The sequence below is a fragment of the Musca vetustissima genome, unplaced genomic scaffold, assembly GCF_032173495.1.
Source record: "Musca vetustissima isolate MV318-11 ecotype Yass unplaced genomic scaffold, APGP_CSIRO_Mvet_v1 utg42895, whole genome shotgun sequence".
Lineage (NCBI taxonomy): Eukaryota > Metazoa > Arthropoda > Insecta > Diptera > Muscidae > Musca > Musca vetustissima.
Window position 1 is genome coordinate 36,997 of NW_026873297.1, and position 19,431 is coordinate 56,427.

At 37.8% G+C, this 19,431-nt stretch overlaps 1 protein-coding gene across 1 annotated transcript in view; it reads left to right on the forward strand.

The window, feature by feature from the left end:
• The window catches only part of LOC133323822 (glutamate receptor ionotropic, kainate 2), a 43,388-nt gene that overhangs the window by 14,860 nt on the left and 9,097 nt on the right, over nucleotides 1-19,431 (forward strand). The window contains exons 9-14 of the mRNA XM_061532724.1: nucleotides 4,111-4,195; nucleotides 9,239-9,515; nucleotides 9,685-9,886; nucleotides 9,977-10,199; nucleotides 15,727-15,842; nucleotides 16,101-16,250. Coding sequence (XP_061388708.1) covers nucleotides 4,111-4,195; nucleotides 9,239-9,515; nucleotides 9,685-9,886; nucleotides 9,977-10,199; nucleotides 15,727-15,842; nucleotides 16,101-16,250 — 1,053 coding nt within the window. The remainder of the gene's footprint in view (nucleotides 1-4,110; nucleotides 4,196-9,238; nucleotides 9,516-9,684; nucleotides 9,887-9,976; nucleotides 10,200-15,726; nucleotides 15,843-16,100; nucleotides 16,251-19,431) is intronic.

The window sequence follows — 19,431 nt, forward strand, 5'->3', positions numbered from 1 at the left end:
TTTCAATTTGAAAGACCATTTTCGGCGATGTTGTCTTCGACTTGATCTTTCCAACGTATTCTTGGCCTTCCCCTTCTGCGGGAACCATCAGCTGGTTCGCTTTTATATGCCTTCTCACAACATGACCTAGCCAACGTAGTCGCTGCAGCTCAATACGATCGGATCGATATAACAGCACGGGTAGTATCAGCGTCTTGTAGAGTGTGAGATTGGTCTGGCGGGAGGTGGCCTTGCCTTTGAGTTGCTTACTCAGACCATAGTAGCATTTGTTGGCCATCATATACATCATCATCATTATCCTTGTCCGAATTTCAAAACTGATGTCATTCGTTTTGTTTATGGCGGTACCAACGTATATAAAATCTTTGACTACCTCGAATGGCTCCAAGAGATCCTTTCCGACTTTAACTGTTGATCTTGTCCCAGTTAAAGTTATCCTGCATAGCCGAATTAATTTTGCAGGAATGCCAAATGGAGACATGGCTTTAAACACCTCTGAACGAATAAGGCAGGTGGAATGTGTCGATGTGTTTTTCATGGGTTTTTTCCAAGATTTGGCGCAGAGTAAAAATCTGGTCAATGGTGGATTTGCCAGGTCTGAAGCCGCAATGGTATGGTCCAATAATGTCATTGACCATTGGCTTCAGTCGTTCACACAGTACACAGTATGCGATGGGAAGGAGACTTACTCCTCTATAGTTGGCACATATCGTCTTATCTCCTTTTTGCTATTCTGACTTCATCTTGGCTAGGTGGTATACACTCTATACCATCATCTATTATTGGTTCTGGGGTATCAACTTCACTGCTACTATTTGGTACCAGAAGTTTTTCAAGATGCTCCTTCCAGATCCTCAACACGCTGTCTGTATCTGTCACCAGATTTCCTTCTTTTTCTCTACAGGAGGATGTGCCTGAACCAAAGCCTTCGGTTTGGCGTTTTACCCGTTGGTTGAATTTTCGGACTTCTTTCTGACTCCTGTACATCTCGATTTGCTCACGCTCACGTTTTTCTTGCTCTTTCTTCTTTTTTCTGAAAATACGTTTCTCCTCTCTCCTTTTCTCCCGATAATTCTCCATCGCATTACGTGTTGCTACTGTCTGCAGGGTTGCCCTATACCTATTCATATTACGACACTCCTGATCGTCCCACGGATTTCTTGATGGTGGTCTTTGGTACCCAAGTGTTGCTTTAGCTGCAGTTTGTAGGGTGTGGACAAGTTTCTGCCACTGTGCTTCTATATTATTATCGGGACCAGGGGTGCTTTTGTCAAGCAGTTGGGTGTTTGCAGCTTTTCGACGTCGAGTTTTCGTGTTGTATTAGATCGCACCTTTGCTGCTACATTAAGACGGGTGCGTACCTTGGCTGCGACAAAGTAATGGTCCGAATCCATATTCGCTCCCCGGATCGATCGGACGTCTAAAACACTGGATGAATGCCTTCCGCCTATCACAACATGATCGATTTGATTTCTCGTTGTTCGATCGGGAGAAATCAAGGAGACCTAGTGTATACCGAAATGCTTGAATCTGGTGCTGCTAACTACAATGTTTTTTGCTGCCGCGAAGTCAATCAACCTCATGCCGTTGTCTGATGTTTCTTCATGGAGGCTGAATTTTCAGACGGTGGGGCCAAAGATATTTTCCCTTCCGATTTTTGCATTAAAATCTCCTAGCAGAATTTTAATGTCATGGCCAGGGCAACGATCATATGCTGTTTCTAGGCGCTCGTGAAATTTGTCTTTGGTCTGTTCATCTTTATCTTCGGTCGGAGGATGGGCGCAAATGAGACTGATGTAGAAGAACTTCGCAACTAACCCGACGCCTCAACGCGGGGAGGTCAGTGTCCAGAATTGATTTGAAAGAGTGACCAAGATAAGCCTGGACTTCGCCATGTTAAAGCCAATCAGAGCCGTTGCCTGGTATATATCATCCCCTACGCCACCCAACCGTTTAAAATGACATATTTCCATAGAATGTACCGATCGATGTACTCCACATAGGTAATAGATCCAGGTATAACATTTATTTGTCGGGGTCGAACGCTTTAAGTTATAGCAGACCGCTTACGGGGTATTATCGTTGTACCGATTTATATGTGTGTGCCGCTGACATTTCCATTTCTCTGATGTAGAGCCACTTCATATTTAGAAGTAAACAGATCAGGATATATGGTAGATGTGACCTTATTAACAAGTAAAGACACTCATGTTGAGCTAGGATCTTGAAAATACCGAAAATTGCGCGCTATCGTTTGACAACGATGTCAGAAAACCTTGAAATAATGAATAGTAGTGTTACGGTTATATAGATGATGACCGGTAAAGATAACCTTAGGTAAGAAGATTTTAGGTCCCATAAGAACACGATTTTAAAAGTGCCAGTCGGTGTTGCCGACAGATATATACCATCAGCTTATGGTTTGAGGAGGTCTTCGGAATTACAAACAGGTTTTATATTTAAGGTATACATTTTCATCAAAGAGGTTTTGGATTTAATGTTGATCAAATCGGTTATTAAATTCGCTCCATATTAAATTTACATGTTTATAACATAGAAATATATACATAGAAAATTTTGACTCTTTGTGGGGGAAGTACCAGAAGGAGTGGAACAATTATTACCATATTCGGATTTGCTATAGGCTTGGTAAAAATAGTAGGTTGTAAAAAGGTTGCATTTATAAATATTGAAATTTTTGACCATTCGTGAGCAGGTACCAGAAGGAGTGGACCAATGGGTCCCATTTTCGGAATTAATCTAGGCTTCGTAAAGATATTGGTTGTGCAAAGCTTGGTTCAAATCGGATATTGGATTTATAAATATTGAAAATGTTGACCCTTTGAGGGGGAGGTACTAGAGGCAGTGGACCAATGGTTCCATTTTCGGACTTGATGTAGACTAGGTAAAGATAGTAGATTGTACAAAGTTTAGTTAAAATCGGATAGTCCGTTCACATGATATTATAAAATTAATTTTTAGCACAATTTTGACCATTTTGTGGTCCATCTTCATACATGTACTTAGTTTGGTAGAAATATTACGATGTGCAAAGTTTGGATGAAATTGGTTACTCCGTTCGAGAGTTATCGTGCGCACCAACCAGTCGGCTAGTCAGACGGACGGACATTAGTAAATCGGTTCCAAATTTTCTGAAACGAATTTGGTCCAAAGAAACATGGGGTCTAAAACAAATATTTCGATGAGCATATTTTGGCCGTATCAAAGTGTATATACCGTCGTTAGCCATAATTCTAAGGGTATAAATATAAAGTTACATTAGATAACTTGTCCATACATTTCAAAATTCCGAAATTTTTAGGTATCGTTATATTGAGGGTGATTTTTGATAAGGAGATTTGATACTCAAAAAGAACCAAAAATACGAAATTACAGCCAAGTCAGAGGAAAAAATACCAAATCTTGGGATGTTCCAATATCGGTACCCAATACCAAAATATGGACCGATATATCCCGTTTGCAATGCTTAACATCCTAAAGTACTAACAATGTCTGTGCACAATTTTAGGCTCTATCAAAATTGACATAGAATCGGGTTCCGATTAAGAATATATAAGGGGAAGGGGACACCTATAACATTTTTTTTGCTTTCAAGTCTCATAAAAATTTGAAATATGTTGTTACAGTTTTAATGGACGAAGTCATTATGTTCTATACTGCCCCTCCAGGTGGGCTGATTTCATGTAAATAAGTTTTCAAATCCCGATTGGCTCGAAATTGAGTTTGCTTTAAACCGGTCCAAAGTGGAATATAACCTGCAATATAATTATGTCAATGTTCATAGAAACTGCGAATTTAATTCCAATGTATGCTCAGTTGACTTGAGCAAAAAAGCTAAGTGTGGTTAATAGTGTGTTCCGACACTTTATAATCTTATTGTACCATAAATAACCAGCTAAAATGGGCAAAAGTCTCTATGTCAACAATATTTCGAAATATCTCAAATAGACTGAAATAATTAATATATTGTGATGGGTGTACAATCAGACGATAGCTCCTAAGCACTTTATCCAAATAACCAAACGTATTATACCACGTCTAACACTCAAATAATTTATTAATGAACTTACTATTATATCTCATTTACAGCGTGCCGATTTGGGTATTACCGATTTAACCATGACTTCTGATCGTGAAAGTGCTGTTGATTTTACAATTCCATTTATGAATTTGGGTAAGTGTGCAAAAGCCTTTTCCCCACTTGACATTTGATATTCTTTGTTCCGGTTTTTCGGTCTCAAGCACACAAATGCATCCAATTAGAGTGATAATAACCGTGACATTGCAGCAAAGCAAAACAACATCAACAATAATAACAACAACAAAAGAGTGAAAAGCAAGCTGTGAAAAAATAATGGCAAAAGTTGTAGCAAGTGTGAAAATGTGTAATGTCAGCATTTGAAAAAGAAAATGGAAATGGAAACTCATTAATGACTTTTGGTGAAATTCTAGTTGTCCTTGCATTTGCAGTTGTCAACATTGTTGTTGTGATGTGCTGTTGTTGTTGGTGGTGGTTGTGCTGTTCAAGCACAAGAAGAACATCATTACGGAGGGAGAATATACTTAGCATGTGCAAATAATATTTCCTAAAAGCAGTTTAGGTCGTTCATACCATAACACAGAAATGGCAAGTGATGTCGACAATTGATAGGTATGTCATGTATGTACATATGTAGTTATAAAATGAAAAGATTATTCTCCTTTAGGATTTGGTTTCTGAAATTGTTGACTAGATTTTATTCGATACATAAAATTGTACTAGTTTTTGTGAACAAGGACACACACAATATATCATGATAAAATATTGGGTACGATTTCATAAATACGTTTTTAGTGATGGACATCTCTAGTGGCATTATTACATGTCTATTTATATACATAAATCATTGCATGTATTCTTTCATTACTGAAACAATCTCTGTGACAACAGTTCTAATTAACACTGAATGGATGACATACACCGTGAGAAATAGTCGGCGTCTAATTTTTAAGATATACTGACTGGGGTTTCTAACAATTATGTGCGTTTCTGAGGAATTGCTTCGCACAAACGGTGAAAAACTTCAAGGTAGAATCCGTGACAAAAAATCAAGAAACATTGCGGACAGTGATCAAAACCCTCACATTTGGCAGAACTTGTTGTGATTTCTTGCTTATTGTGAAAAGTCTGAAATGACGTTAATCAATGCTGAAGGACCTTATCGTTAATCGACAAAACGAAAATATGCATTTTCACCAGACATACAAAAAAGGACAGTACGGACAGCTCACCTTCCAAAACAATGAGATAGTATTATCAAATAAAGCTAAATTTCAGGGAGTCATCCTAGACAGGAAGCTTAAAAGGAAAGGCCAGATAAAGCAACGGGTCAACAGTACGCACTGGCTCTGCTCTTTCTGCAGAAGAGCTGTAAGCCCTAAATGGAGTTTCAATACAAAGATGATAATTCCTTTTGTAAAGCTTCTGGTGTCAAATAGTGACAATGGGGAATATATCCCAGAACAAATAAGTGATTACCGTGTAGACTGTACCACCTAGCCAAGATGATATCAGAATAACAATCAATCGACTAAAGAATGATAAAACAGCATGTGCCGATTGGTTACAAGCCGAAATATTCAACACCGGTGGTCAGATCCTGACCAGGAGCATGCACCAACTGATTACCACAATTCGGCTAGAGGAATGCATACCCAATGATTAAAACTTCAGCATTATGTGTCCCATGCACAAAAAGGAGACAAGAATCTACAGAGGAATTAGTCTCTTTCCCAGCGTGCTGTATGAACGACTGAAGCCAATGGTCAATGACGTTATTGGATGGACCATACCAACGCGGTTTCATATCTGGCAAATTCACCATAGATGTGTGTGTTTAATGCCACGTCTGCATTTGGCATTCCTGCAAAATTAATTAATTAATAGTCGGAAAGGACTTCTCGGAGCCCTTTAATAATACAGTTTGTCGTGTGATCTTTTTAACATCGTGGTGGAAAAGGTCATACGAGAGGCAAAGGTTAACATAAACACTCTGAAATTCAGAGGAGAGTAATGTTTGCCAACAGATTCTATTATGGTCTAAGTAAACAATCCAGAAACAAGGCCATCTCTCGCCAGACCAAACCCACACTCTACAAGACGCTGATACTATCCGTGCTGTTGTATGGATCTGAAGCATGGGTACTTGTGCAAGCCGATGATACAGCTCTTGGAATTTTTCATGATTTTCATGAAACTTAACACACATCATTCTAGGCTTAGTTCAGTAGGCGGTGCCAAATTTTGTCCAAATCGAAAGAATCGATCTATGCATGTCTGTCCGTCTGTATGTCCATATTAAATTGTAAACAAAGTGCAGGTCGCATTTACGATCCGAATTGAAAGAAATTTAGTACAGCTCATTTATTTTTCCCAAGGACGAAACTTATTGAAATTGGGAAAAATAGGTTCAGATTTAGATATAGCTCCCATATATATTTTCGGCCGATTTTAAGTAAGTCGTACACAAAAGTCCCTATGTATGTTTCGAATTGCACGAAGTTTAGCATTACGCAGGACGAACCATATATATTTTCGGCCGATTTTAAATAAGTCGTACACAAAAGTCCCTATGTATGTTTCGTACGAAGTTTAGCATTACGCGCTGAAACGAGTCTAGAATGATGTCTGCTGATCCATATAGGCCCCATATATATATTCGTCCGATTTTAGGTAAGTGGTACACAAAACTCTTAATATTTGTCCGGTTGACACGCGATTTTGCACAACGTATCAAATTTATGGGTCGCGATTTAGAAATTTTAAAGCTGCACCTCATGGAGGGGTTTAAAAGTTCGACTGGGCCTAACATAACGACTTGTTAGCTTGTTTCTATAAAGTTTTCTATTTCAAGCTTAACATTAGTTCCACATCACGTAAATAAAAAACAAGTAAAAAAGCGTTAAGTTCGGCCGGGATACGAACTTTGGATACCCTCCACCATAGAAATACTGACAATTTTTTGAAATGGAAACATAGGGAACATACATATAACGATAATTCTTCTAATCGATTGTTGTAAGCCAAATTGAAAATTCAGCAATTTCAATGGGGGTTTTCCTAAAATCTCAAAAACCTAAAATGTTGCCATATATTATTAACGCATGGTACGTTGAAACACGTGTATAAAATCCAGGATATACTCCAATTTAGAGGGAAATATTATATATGAAGCATACTAAAGCGGGACCAATATTGACAACATTGTGTAGAACCTAGCAACTTCTTGGTGTTTTCATTATATAATGGGTTAGGCCTAATTAAGGTCCGATGTAACTCAAGTTCCAAGATATTATTTTAGTTTTCAATCCCAATACCGTCCATTACGCTAAATATTAAATAGGTAGGATGTTTTATATAGGACCTGGTCCTAAATGCGGGTCGATACAGTTCATTCTCAAACATCACGTTTTAGTTTTTATGTCGATATCCTCCGAGAGAAAAATGATTACAACATATGGCTAAATCGACTAAATCGTTTTAAAATGCCATACTATGTGGGGTATGAACTGAAAATTTAGTCTACCGAATAACCCCCCTACTATGGTGGAATACAGCTATATGGGATAACCCCAACACCCGGAGAAAATCAGCTAACTATTTTAAAATAAAAAAGGGGGTTATAAGGGGACTACCCCTAAAAGGGGGTGAATATTAATAATTTTTGGTTGGGAGATTTGTTACCATATACTACTACAAAATACCAAATTATAGCGAATTCGGTTGAAAACCGTGCTCAAGAACCGCAAAATACCGAAAATTGGAGGGTACCCTTATATGGGGGCTACCCGAAAAATGGACCTATATTTATAATTTTTAGTGGAGAGATTTGATTCGCAATAAGAACTCAAAGTATCAAATTTCAGTGAGTTCGGTTGAAAAACGGCCTCAAGAACCCCAAAATAACGAAAATTGGGGGTACCCTTATATGAGGGCTACCCGAAAAAATGGACCTATATTTATAATTTTTTGTGGAGAGATTTGACACCCAATAAGAACTCGAAGTACTAAATTACAGCCAATTCGGTGAAAAAATCCGGTCAAAACCTCCCCAAAAACTGAAAATAGGAGGTACAGTTATATGGGGGCTACCAGAAAAAGTGGACCTATATCTATAATTTTTGGTGGAGAATGTTGGTATCCAAGAAGAACCCATTATACCAAATTTCAGCGAATTCGATTGAAAAACGCGCTCAGAACTCCAAAATAATGAAAATTTGGGGGTACCCTAATAAGGGAGCTATGCCTAAACGTGGGCCATCTTCGAACTTGACCTGCCTGCAGACAAAAGACGACTCTATGCAAAATTTTGGCGCTCTATCTCAATTCGTTTAGACGCTAGAGTGATTACAACAGACAGACGGACAGACGGACATGCTTAGATCGTCATAGAAGTTTACGCTGATTAAGAATATATTTACTTTATAGGGTCGGAAATGATTATTCCGAAAAACAAAACTGAAAAACGAAACTAATATACCCTCCATACTATGGTGGAGGGTATAAAAAACATATTTTCTTCTATTTCGGCTGAAGTATTTACATAAACATACGTATATATTATCTCTGAGCAACTATTTACCTAGATTTCACACTTTGTCTTTTTTGTGTATTGTCCCAAAATGCAAATAAAACAAAACAGGAAAAAACGAATCTGTCAGTGTACATATCATTAATAACTGTAAAATGTTCAAGCACCCAACTAGGAATAGTATGGTGGCAATTTATTCCAAGCCTCCCTAAATATTCAAATGAATGAAGCTCATGTTGAAATCCATGCACACACACACACACACATATATATACACTATATTTCCTCTAATGATGATGGTGGTGGTGGCAATAACACCCAGAGCAAACCAACCATAGTATCATTGCTAAATGAGAAAGCATAACAACAGCCTGCATTATGCAAGGACAATACAGTCACAACAGCTACAACAAACCAACAACAACAACAGCAGCAGCAATGAATTGTATTTAAGTGTGGCAGCATTGACATTAGAAGACTATGCCTCAAGTCCTGCCATAAATGTCCTTGAATGCATTCTGGTTTAGAAAAGTAACCAATTTATTTTTACTTCAAAATATGTGTCTTCTATTTCGTGCTTTTGTATTTGTTGCTTTCATTTTTATGCTTTATCTTCTCTTTATTCGTCTTTCATTTCTCCTCCGCAGGCATTGCAATCTTATTTCGCAAACCAATGAAGGAGCCCCCAAAACTATTCTCATTCATGTCACCGTTTTCGGGTGATGTCTGGCTTTGGCTGGGCATTGCATACGTGATGGTGGCACTGAGCATGTTTGTGCTGGGTCGCATCTCACCACCTGAATGGGATAATCCGTATCCTTGTGTTGAGGAGCCTACCGAACTGGAGAACCAATTTACTTTTATTAATTGCTTTTGGTATGCCATGGGGACCCTGCTGCAGCAAGGCTCAGAATTAGCAGCGAAGTAAGTTGAATGGCATGAGAATACATGCATATATTGGGGTGGAGGAGGGTCATATTAAAAAAAAATAAATTAATTAATTTTTTCTACTAAAAAAAAAAAAATTAAAAAACAGAGGTCGAGATACTGTAATAGGCTGAAGGGATATATTAATTATAATTTTTTGTTGCAGAGGCTTTTCGACAAGAGCAGTTGCCTCTTTTTGGTCCTTCTTCACCCTTATATTGGTCTCATCATACACAGCCAATTTGGCCGCTTTCTTAACCATCGAATCCCTAAGTACACCCATTGAAAATGTTGAAGATTTGGCGGCAAACAAAGGTGGTGTCAATTACGGCGCCAAACATGGTGGAAGTACATCGACATTTTTTAAGGTTTGTGGCGACAATCTATCTCAAGTTGCATCTCGTGTGCAACACAGTTTTAATTGAAATCCATTTAATTTTGTCTTTATCACCACCAAGGACGCCAAATATCCTACATACCAGAAAATGAATGAATTTATGACAAGCCATCCGGAATATATGACATCAACAAATGCCGAAGGTGTTGAACGTGTCGAGAAAGAGAACTATGCCTTTCTAATGGAATCGACGACCATTGAATATATTACGGAGCGACGTTGCAGTTTAACGCAGGTCGGTTCGTTGTTGGATGAAAAAGGATATGGCATTGCAATGCGTAAAAGTAAGTTTAACAATTTATAGATGGTGGTTACTATGTGCAGTTTGGTTGTGGTGGAAATTTAATCCTTTGAGTACCAATACATTTTTCATGCTCACCAAATTTTTGTTTGAGAAATTTGTAATACTATGTTCTGCATAGAAAGAGTATAGATTTTTTCCCATAAAAACCCCGTTTAAATATCTTTATTTATTGTGCACCTTAATTTGATACACATTTTAAACCAGCCTCAATATATTGGTAGTATCCAATATCGATGTCTTCGAATAGTTCTGAATGTTTTATATTTTGAATTCTCACTAACTAAATCTTACTGTAAAAATAATCGAAGTAGTACATATATAGTGCCATTTTATACCCTATCCAGGGTATTATGTCTTTGTGCATATGTATGTGACAGCAAAGGAAACGACATAGACCCATGGTAACTTCTGAGAATATGCATATAATCACTTTCCAAGTCGATTTATGTATGTCAGTCTATCCCCATCCGTCTGTCTGTCCATGTTACATTTTAAACATAGTACAGGTCGCATTTATTATCCCAATGAGATGATATTTGGCACAGCTCACTTATTTGACCCAAGGACAAGGCTTATTTAAATTGTTCAAAATCGGTTCAGATTTAGATATAGTTCTCATATATATTTTTGCTAAAAATTTACCATAAAACTGTTTTAAACCATTTACACAAAGCTAGATTCGAAAAGAAGCTCGATGTTTGGGTGCCACACCAACTAACAGAAAAAATTAGAACGGATCGAATTCCTATTTGCGAAGCCTTGGCCAAACGGAACGGGATATACCCATTTCTTAAACGGATGGTGACTGGAGATGAGAAATGGATCACATACGATAACCCTGTGCGAAAACGATCGTGGTCAAAGAGCGGTGAGCACCTCAAACGGTGGCCAAACCAGGACTAACGGCCAGGAAGGTTCTGCTATGCATTTTGTGGGACTGGAGGGGGATTATGTATTATGAGTTGCTCCCATATGGCCAAACGCTAAATTCTGATCTTTACTGTCAACAACTGGACTATTGACCAGAATTGGCCAACAGGAGAGGTGTTGTATTCCATCAGGACAACGCACATTTACAGTGACTCGCCAGAAACTTCGAGAGCTTGGTTGCGAAGGTTTAATGCATCCGCTATACAGTCCGTACTTGGCACCAAGCGATTATCATATTTTCTTGCATTGCAAAATCTCTTTAATGATAACAAATTGGTACCTAGAGAGGATTGTGAAAATCGACTACTAGAGTTTTTTTTTTTTTTTTTTTGCACATTGAGAGCAAGTCTTCTATGAGAGAGGCATTATGAAGTTACCTTTAAAAAGGAAACAAATCATATAACGAAACGGTGTATATTTGGCCCAAATCGGACATTCCGAAGGATGTTAAATAAAGTCGTATAGTTCATATAAAAATAATGGATTTCTTTTCCCCCAACCTAATAATAACCGACCTTTTCCAAAAACAATAGGGGTCTTCATTGGCCAGAACACATCCATTCGTGAAGATTGGCCCATAACTATGGTCTGTATCGTGTTTACAAATTATAATGGACAGACGGACGGACACACATGTCTAGATCGACTCAGCTAGTCTAATAAAAACCAGTACGGAAAGTAGTAAAGTCGGGCTGGGCCGGCTATATGATACCCTTCACCACTTTGGGTATATTCTACATATTGGTATTCTCATTTTTTTTAATTCCATTAGAAACAATTGTTTTGATTTGATCTTTATCAATAAATGAACCGACTAACATCAATCCATATACATGCTTTTCTGAACTTATGCTAAATTTCAATGGGACAAATTTGGGTAAATCGATGTATACACACACTGAATATGTTGAGCAAAATTTCGTGTCAATCGGAGGAGTTTGGTGCACCATTTACCTACAATCGGACGAAAATATATATGTGGCAGATACATCTAAATCTGCATTTTCAGGAAATTTAACACACACCATTCTAGACTTAAGACTTAGACTTACGCAATACAAATTTCGTGCAAATCGAAGGAAATGTAAAGTCGTTGGTACACCTTTTACACAAAATCGGACGAGAATATGTATGTGAGCTATATCCAAATCTGAACCGATTTCCACGAAACTTGGCAGACGAAAATGTATATGGGAGCTATATCTAAATCTGAACCGATTTTCACGAAACTTCGCACTCATCATTCTAGGCTTAATTCAGTACGCTGTGCAAATCGCAAGATATATAGGGACTTTAGTGTACCATTTACCTTAAATGGGACGAAAATATATCTAAATTTGAACCTATTTTTTCGAAACTTAGCACACATTATTCTAGGCTTATTTCAGTAAGCTATACAAAATTTCGTGCTAATCGAAAAATATTTAGGGACTTTGTTGCACCATTTCTATTGAATCGGACGAAAATATATATGGGAGCTATATCTAAATCTGAACCGATTTTTTACGAAACTTAGCAGACATTATTCTATACTCAATTCAGTACGATATGCCAAATTTCCAGCAAATCGAAAGATATAAAGGGACTTTAGTGCAACATTTACCTTAAATCGGACGAATGTATATATGAGAGCTATATCTAAATCTAGACCGATTTTCACGAAACTTAGCACACATCTTTCTAGGCTCAATTCAGTGCAAATCGAAAGATACTTGGGGACTTTAGTGCACCATATACATTAAATCCGACGAAAATATATATGGGAGCTATATCTAAATCTGAACCGATTTTCACGAAACTTCGCACACATCATTCTAGGCTTAATTCAGTACGCTGTGCAAATCGCAAGATATATAGGGACTTTAGTGCACCATATACTTTAAATCGGACGAAAATATATCTAAATCTGAAGCGATTTTTACGAAACTTAGCACACATTATTCTAGGCTTATATCAGTAAGAAATACCAAATTTCGTGGAAATCGAAAGATATTTAGGGACTTTGTTGCACCATTCTCAAAAGGAACCATGTATCTATCTCGTTTCCTTCTGCCTGTTACAAACATATGCCCAAAGACATAATACCCTGTACCACAGTGTGGTGAAGGGTATAAATATCCAGCTACCTTTAATGATCCTATGCCTACATTCCAACCGAAGAGAATATATTTTATCATTACAAAGATAATGTCATTTTACATTCCGGGACCTTGTTGGATAGACGACTACTTCACGGATCAATTTCAATATAGTTCTATGTTTCCACATTGCACCTATATGAAGGCCAGTTGTCATTTTCGTTAAGTAGCCCCCCTCCTCTTTTTAATTTCCGATCATTTTTAACGATTTTGAAATTCAATTTTTATGTGAAGGCAATCAAAATTTGGTCCCGGAAAAAAAATAATTCAAATTTTTATTTATTTTACTATAGAGCAAACCTCCCTCCCAAAAATTATTAATATTCGCCTTCTTCTAAGTTTCGTTAAAATCGGTTCAGATTATGATATATCTCCCATATATCGACGCCTCCGAAGAATAATATGCTAAGTCTGAAAAGTGAGTTTTTCAGTAGAAGCTCTCAAAATATGGAAGTTTCTTATATCTTACGTGCCATGCTAAGTACATTTTTGCTTATAACTTTGGTATGGATTGGCCGATGATTACCAAAATTTCAGAGAATTTAAATTAGGGACCGTAGTATCTAAAAACGTAAAGAACTTTAAAACATGCTAAGTCGACTTAGCATACTATGGTTCGGAAGCGTCGATGTGTGTTCATTCGATTTTAAGTAAAATAGTGCACTCAACTCCCAATGTTTGTTTTCTATAGAAAAAAATAAGACCTATGAGTGTGAGACTGAGATTTATATTTCTTCTTCAATAATTACAATTGTTCACCTTAAAAAAATCCGTCCTAATATTTTGAGTTCCATTGAAAAATGCTACTAGGCTTTGAAAGTGTTAATACGAACGCACGCCCTACAATTTTTTAAAATGAATAGTTATGAGCCTCGTTAGGTGAATTTTAATTACAGCATATAAGAAGGATTCATTAAATCGATGGTGCTTGTTCACCAGTAAGGGTATCAATTTGTGTGAGAGATTCATATGTGGGGGGTTTTGTGTAAAAACAGTCGGAATACTAATATAGTCTCTGTTATGATGAAATACTGTTTATTATTGCATAAAAATTGCAACGAACAGAATGCATGACACAATGCTAAAAAATCTTAAATTAAGGACTAATTTAAAGACAGAAAAAAATTTTAAAACCGATAAAAATGAAATGAAAGGAGAGAATCACTCACACTGAAATTATTTTGAATACAAAAATTTTAAGGATTCATACTTACTTACTTACTTACTTAGCTGGCTTGTTACAGAACGGTTGTTCCATAAGCCGAGCTTAAGAAAGATTTCCAAGCGCTTCGGTCTTGTGCGCAAGTCCACCAATTTGGAAGACCACGTTCCAAGATGTTGTTTTCTACTTGGTCTTTCCATCTAATTCGTGGCCTTCCCCTTCTACGGGAACCATCAGTAGGCTCATTTTTATATGCCTTTTGAGCTGGGGCATCTTCATTCATCCGCACAACATGGCCTAGCCACCGTAGTCGCTGCAGCTCAATACGACTGACTATGTCGATGTCCGCGTATAAATTGTAGAGCTCGTGGTTCATTCGACGCCGATATTCACCGTCGACGCAGATCGGCCCGTAGATCTTTCGGAGAATTTTTCTCTCAAACACCCCAAGCGCTGCCTCATCTGCTTGCGCAAGTACCCATGCTTCTGATCCATATAATAGCACGGGTAGTATCAGCGTCTTGTAAAGTGTGAGTTTGGTCTGGCGAGAGGTGGGCTTGTTTCTAAACTGCTTACTTAGACCATAGTAGCATCTGTTGGCCATCACAATCCTTCTCCGAATTTTAAAACTGATATTATTCGTTTTATTTATGGCGGTACCAAGGTATATAAAGTCTTTAACTACCTCGAAGCTGTAGTTCTCAAGTTCCACAGTTGGTCCGAGTCTACTGGACGTCTTGCGCGTTGATACCATCAGCTTGGTCTTCTCGCCGTTTACTGCCAGACCTACCTTGGCAGACTCCTTTTCAATTTGTTCAAAGGTGGCTGTTACCGCTCGCAATGTTCGACCTATTATATCGATGTCATCGGCGTAGGCGAGTAACTGATGTTGTTTGGTGTACAGAGTGCCATTTCTGTTCACCTTTGCGTCTCGTATGACCTTTTCCAGTAGGATGTTAAAAAGATCACACGACAAACTGTCACCTTGTCTGAATCCTCGTTCGGTATTGAAGGGCTCCGATAGGTCCTTTCCTACTTTAACGGCTGACCTTGAGCCACTTAAAGTTATCCTGCATAGCCGTATTAATTTTGCAGGAATGCCGAACGCAGACATGGCTTTAAACACCTCTGAACGGATAGAGCTGTCGAATGCGGCTCTTAAGGATTCATGCTGATCTTTTTAAGTTTCACTGTTTTAGTTTCCAAAACTTATAAATCCACTTTAGATACAAAAGCATTAATAACCCATACTTTTTCTTGTGTTTCCCTTTCAATAGATTGGCCCTATCGTAACATTCTCAGTCAAGCGGTTTTGGAGCTGCAGGAACAAGGCGTATTGGCCAAAATGAAAACAAAATGGTGGAAAGAGAAACGTGGCGGTGGTGCTTGTGCGGTAAGTATCGAACTTCCTCCAGTTAATTAAGCGTTCTTCTTCTGTCTGTCTTTGTGTGTGTGTTTTCTTTCTTCTTCCATTTTTTTTTCCACAAACTTAAAACCAGGAATATTAAAAGAAAACGCGAAAAGTTTCTGTGTTTTCGAAAAAATAATGGAAAAAAACCTTGTTTTAATCTGAGTTTGGACAGAAAACTCTTCAATTTCATTTCTGTTGAATGCAAACAACAAAAACAATAACCAAATTTTTAAATCTAAGGCTGGTACATCGGAAAGCGGAGCTGTGGCCTTGGAATTTAGCAATTTGGGTGGTGTTTTCTTGGTAACAATTGTGGGCTGTGTATTTGGCATATTCGTATCCGTTTTGGAAATGTTAATTGGCGTGAAACAGCGTTGTGACGAAAATAAGGTATTGTCAAAGGCAAAGGTTGTGTTGGCTCCCTTCAAAAAAATGCGTTTCAAAAGGGACAATTTATAAATTTGAACAGTTGTTGTTTATTTTTTGTTTACATATTGCCATTTTATTACCGCTACACCTGGTATGGAAAAAATAATTAAGTATGCCCTGTTTCCATTGCCTATTAAATTATGTTACACCACATTTTGTTGTTTAAGTTTTTCTTCTATTAAATTGCGGGTCAAGCTAAACTCCCTTCTCACCTCATTACATATGTAAATATCATACCTCTCTTTTTGTCACAATAGTATGTCGCTATAGTGCTATCAAGAGCGGTTCTGTTTAGAATTTTATGTCGAAATTGTCTTTTGAAATTTAGATAGAGCTCGAAATATTTGGATAAAAATATTAAGCATATTTCGAAAAAAAAGAAATATATCGTTCAGCCGAACACTATTAAAAAAACAGTGAGCGGAGCAGTATAGTCGGACGGGGCCGACTATATGATACCCTACACAACTTCCCCGAAAATCTAACAATCTGTGGTTCTATATTCTCAGCTTGGACAAAATTTCGCGATATTTGAAACCTCATGACCGACTAGCTTACTTATTTAGCTGGCTAGTGACAGAACTTTCGTTCCATATCCCGAGCTTAAAAAAGATTTCCAGGTGCGTCGGTCTTTTGCGCAGGTTTTCCAGTTTGAAAGATCATATTCGGCAATGTTGTCTTCCACTTGATCCTTCCATCATATTCGTGGCCTTCCCCTTCTGCGTGAGCCATCAGCTGGTTCGCTTTTATATGCCTTTTGGGCTGGGACATCTTCATCCATTCTCTTAACATGACCTAGCCAACGTAGTCGCTGCAGCTCAATACGTCTAACAATGCCGATGTCCGAGAATAGCTGGTACAGCTAGCTCATGGTCCATTCGACGGCGATATTCACTGTCAACGCAGATCGACCCATATATCTTTCGGAGTCAGCGTCTTGTAGATTGTGAGTTTGGTCTGGCGGGAGGTGACCTTGCTTTTGAGTTGCTTGCTCAGACCATAGTAGCATCTGTTGGCCATTCATTCGTTTTGTTTATGGCGGTACCAAGGCATATAAAATTTTTGACCACATCGAAGCTGTATTTCTCAAGTTCTATAGTTGGTCCGAGTCTACTGGACGTTTTGCGCGTTGATATCATCAGCTTGGTCTTCTCGGCGTTTACTGCCAGACCCAATTTGGCAGAATCCTTCTCAATTTGTTCAAAGGTGGCTGTTACCGCTCTCAATGTTCGACCCATTATTTTGATGTCATCAGCGTTTACGAGTAACATGTGTTGTTTGGTGTACAGAGTGCCATTTCTGTTGACCTTTGCATCTCGTATGACCTATTCTAGCAGGATGTTGAAAAGGTCACACGACAAACTGTCACCTTGTCTGAATCCTCGTTCGTCCTTTCCGGCTTTAACTGCTGATCTCGTGCCAGTTAATGTTATCTTGCATAGTCGAATTAATTTTGCAGAAATGCCAAACGCATAGATGGCTTTGAACACCTCTGAACGGATAGGGTTGTCGAATGCGGCTTTATAGTCGACGAAATAATGGAATGTGTCGATGTTTTTCGTGGTTTTGGCGCAGGGTGAAAATCTGGTAAATGTTTGACCGACTAGAGGTTAACAAATATATACAGAAATAAATATTGATAATATTCAATACAACCCTTCTAATTACTTGTCCAGATTCCCTTCACCATGGGTTGTGTTGTGATGTTCGACTTTTAGTTGTGACCTATAGATCGACTCGAAAAATTAAGTTTTCGGTCCAATTCATCCCAATATGATTATCTGATAATCACTGAAATTTATAGGCGTTGTCATTGACCATACATGGATCCTCATGGAACATTTCTAAGCGAACAGCGGTATATTTCCGTTCTCTAGTGTGGTAATGAGTTACTAAATAATATATGAATACGTAAGAACCTGTAAATATTTACGTGTAACTCTCACAACCGAGTACATACGTCAATATAATAGGTATCATTTTAAAGGTCAACCACTCCTATTGTATATACTATCAACTTCTCGGATCTATGTCCTTTAGGGGTTAAAAAGTAAGGGTCCATTTTACCAGCTAAATACTGACCGAACTTTATCAAAACAGGCATGCTTATTCTTTGGCCCGATCCCTTTCTCCATGTAAAAATTCGGAACGGAGCAATATAGTCGGACGGGCCGACCATATGATACCCTACATGAACATAGTTGTGTAGGGTATAACAAAGGCAAAAAAGACCCACAAGGACTCGAGATACAACGAGGATACGTTTAACAAAAATATTCTTTACTGGATTTGACTAAAGAAATGCCATATCAAAAAAGAAACACAAAAGAGCCAATCGGTGTTGCCGACAGATATATACCCTCAGCCTATGGTTTATGGAGGTCTTCGGAATTACACACAGGTTTTATTATTAGCTTTATAAAAGGTATGTTTATACCCTTCAACACACTGAGGTACAGTGTATTATATCTTTGTGCATATGTTTGTAACAGCAAAATGAATAGAGATGGACCCATGGTTCCTTTTGAGAGTATGCATAGGACTACTGAGTCGATTTATGCATGTCCGTCCGTCTGTATTGTCTGTATGTCCGTCGGTAGTGTATTGAATTAAGTTTAGAATGATGTGTGTTAAGTTTCGTGAAAATCGGTTCAGATTTAGATGTATCTCCCATATTTATTTTCGTCCGATTTTATGTCAATGGAGCACCAATGCCCCCATATATAGAATTATGAATTATATAGAATTATGTATGCTAAATTTTGCGAACATCGGTTCAGAGTTAGATATAGCTCCTATATATATTTTCGACCAATTTAATGTAAGTTGTGTACAAAATTCGGCCAATTCGCACACAATTTTGTACATGTATTGAAGTTAGTATAGTCTTACTTGTGTCATATAGCTCCTAGACATTTTTTTGTCCGATTTTAAGTAAATGGCGCCCTATAGATCCATAGCTAGGCCGATTGCCAGAAAATACAGACGTTAATATAAATTAATCTCTAAATCGGTTTGGATTTAGATATAGCATAGGTTCCATATAATTTCGATCTATTCATGTTAATTATACACCAAATAATCAATTAAAATTAAATTTTAAATAGTGCAGAATACTAAATAGCCTGTGTCAAGTTTTCTT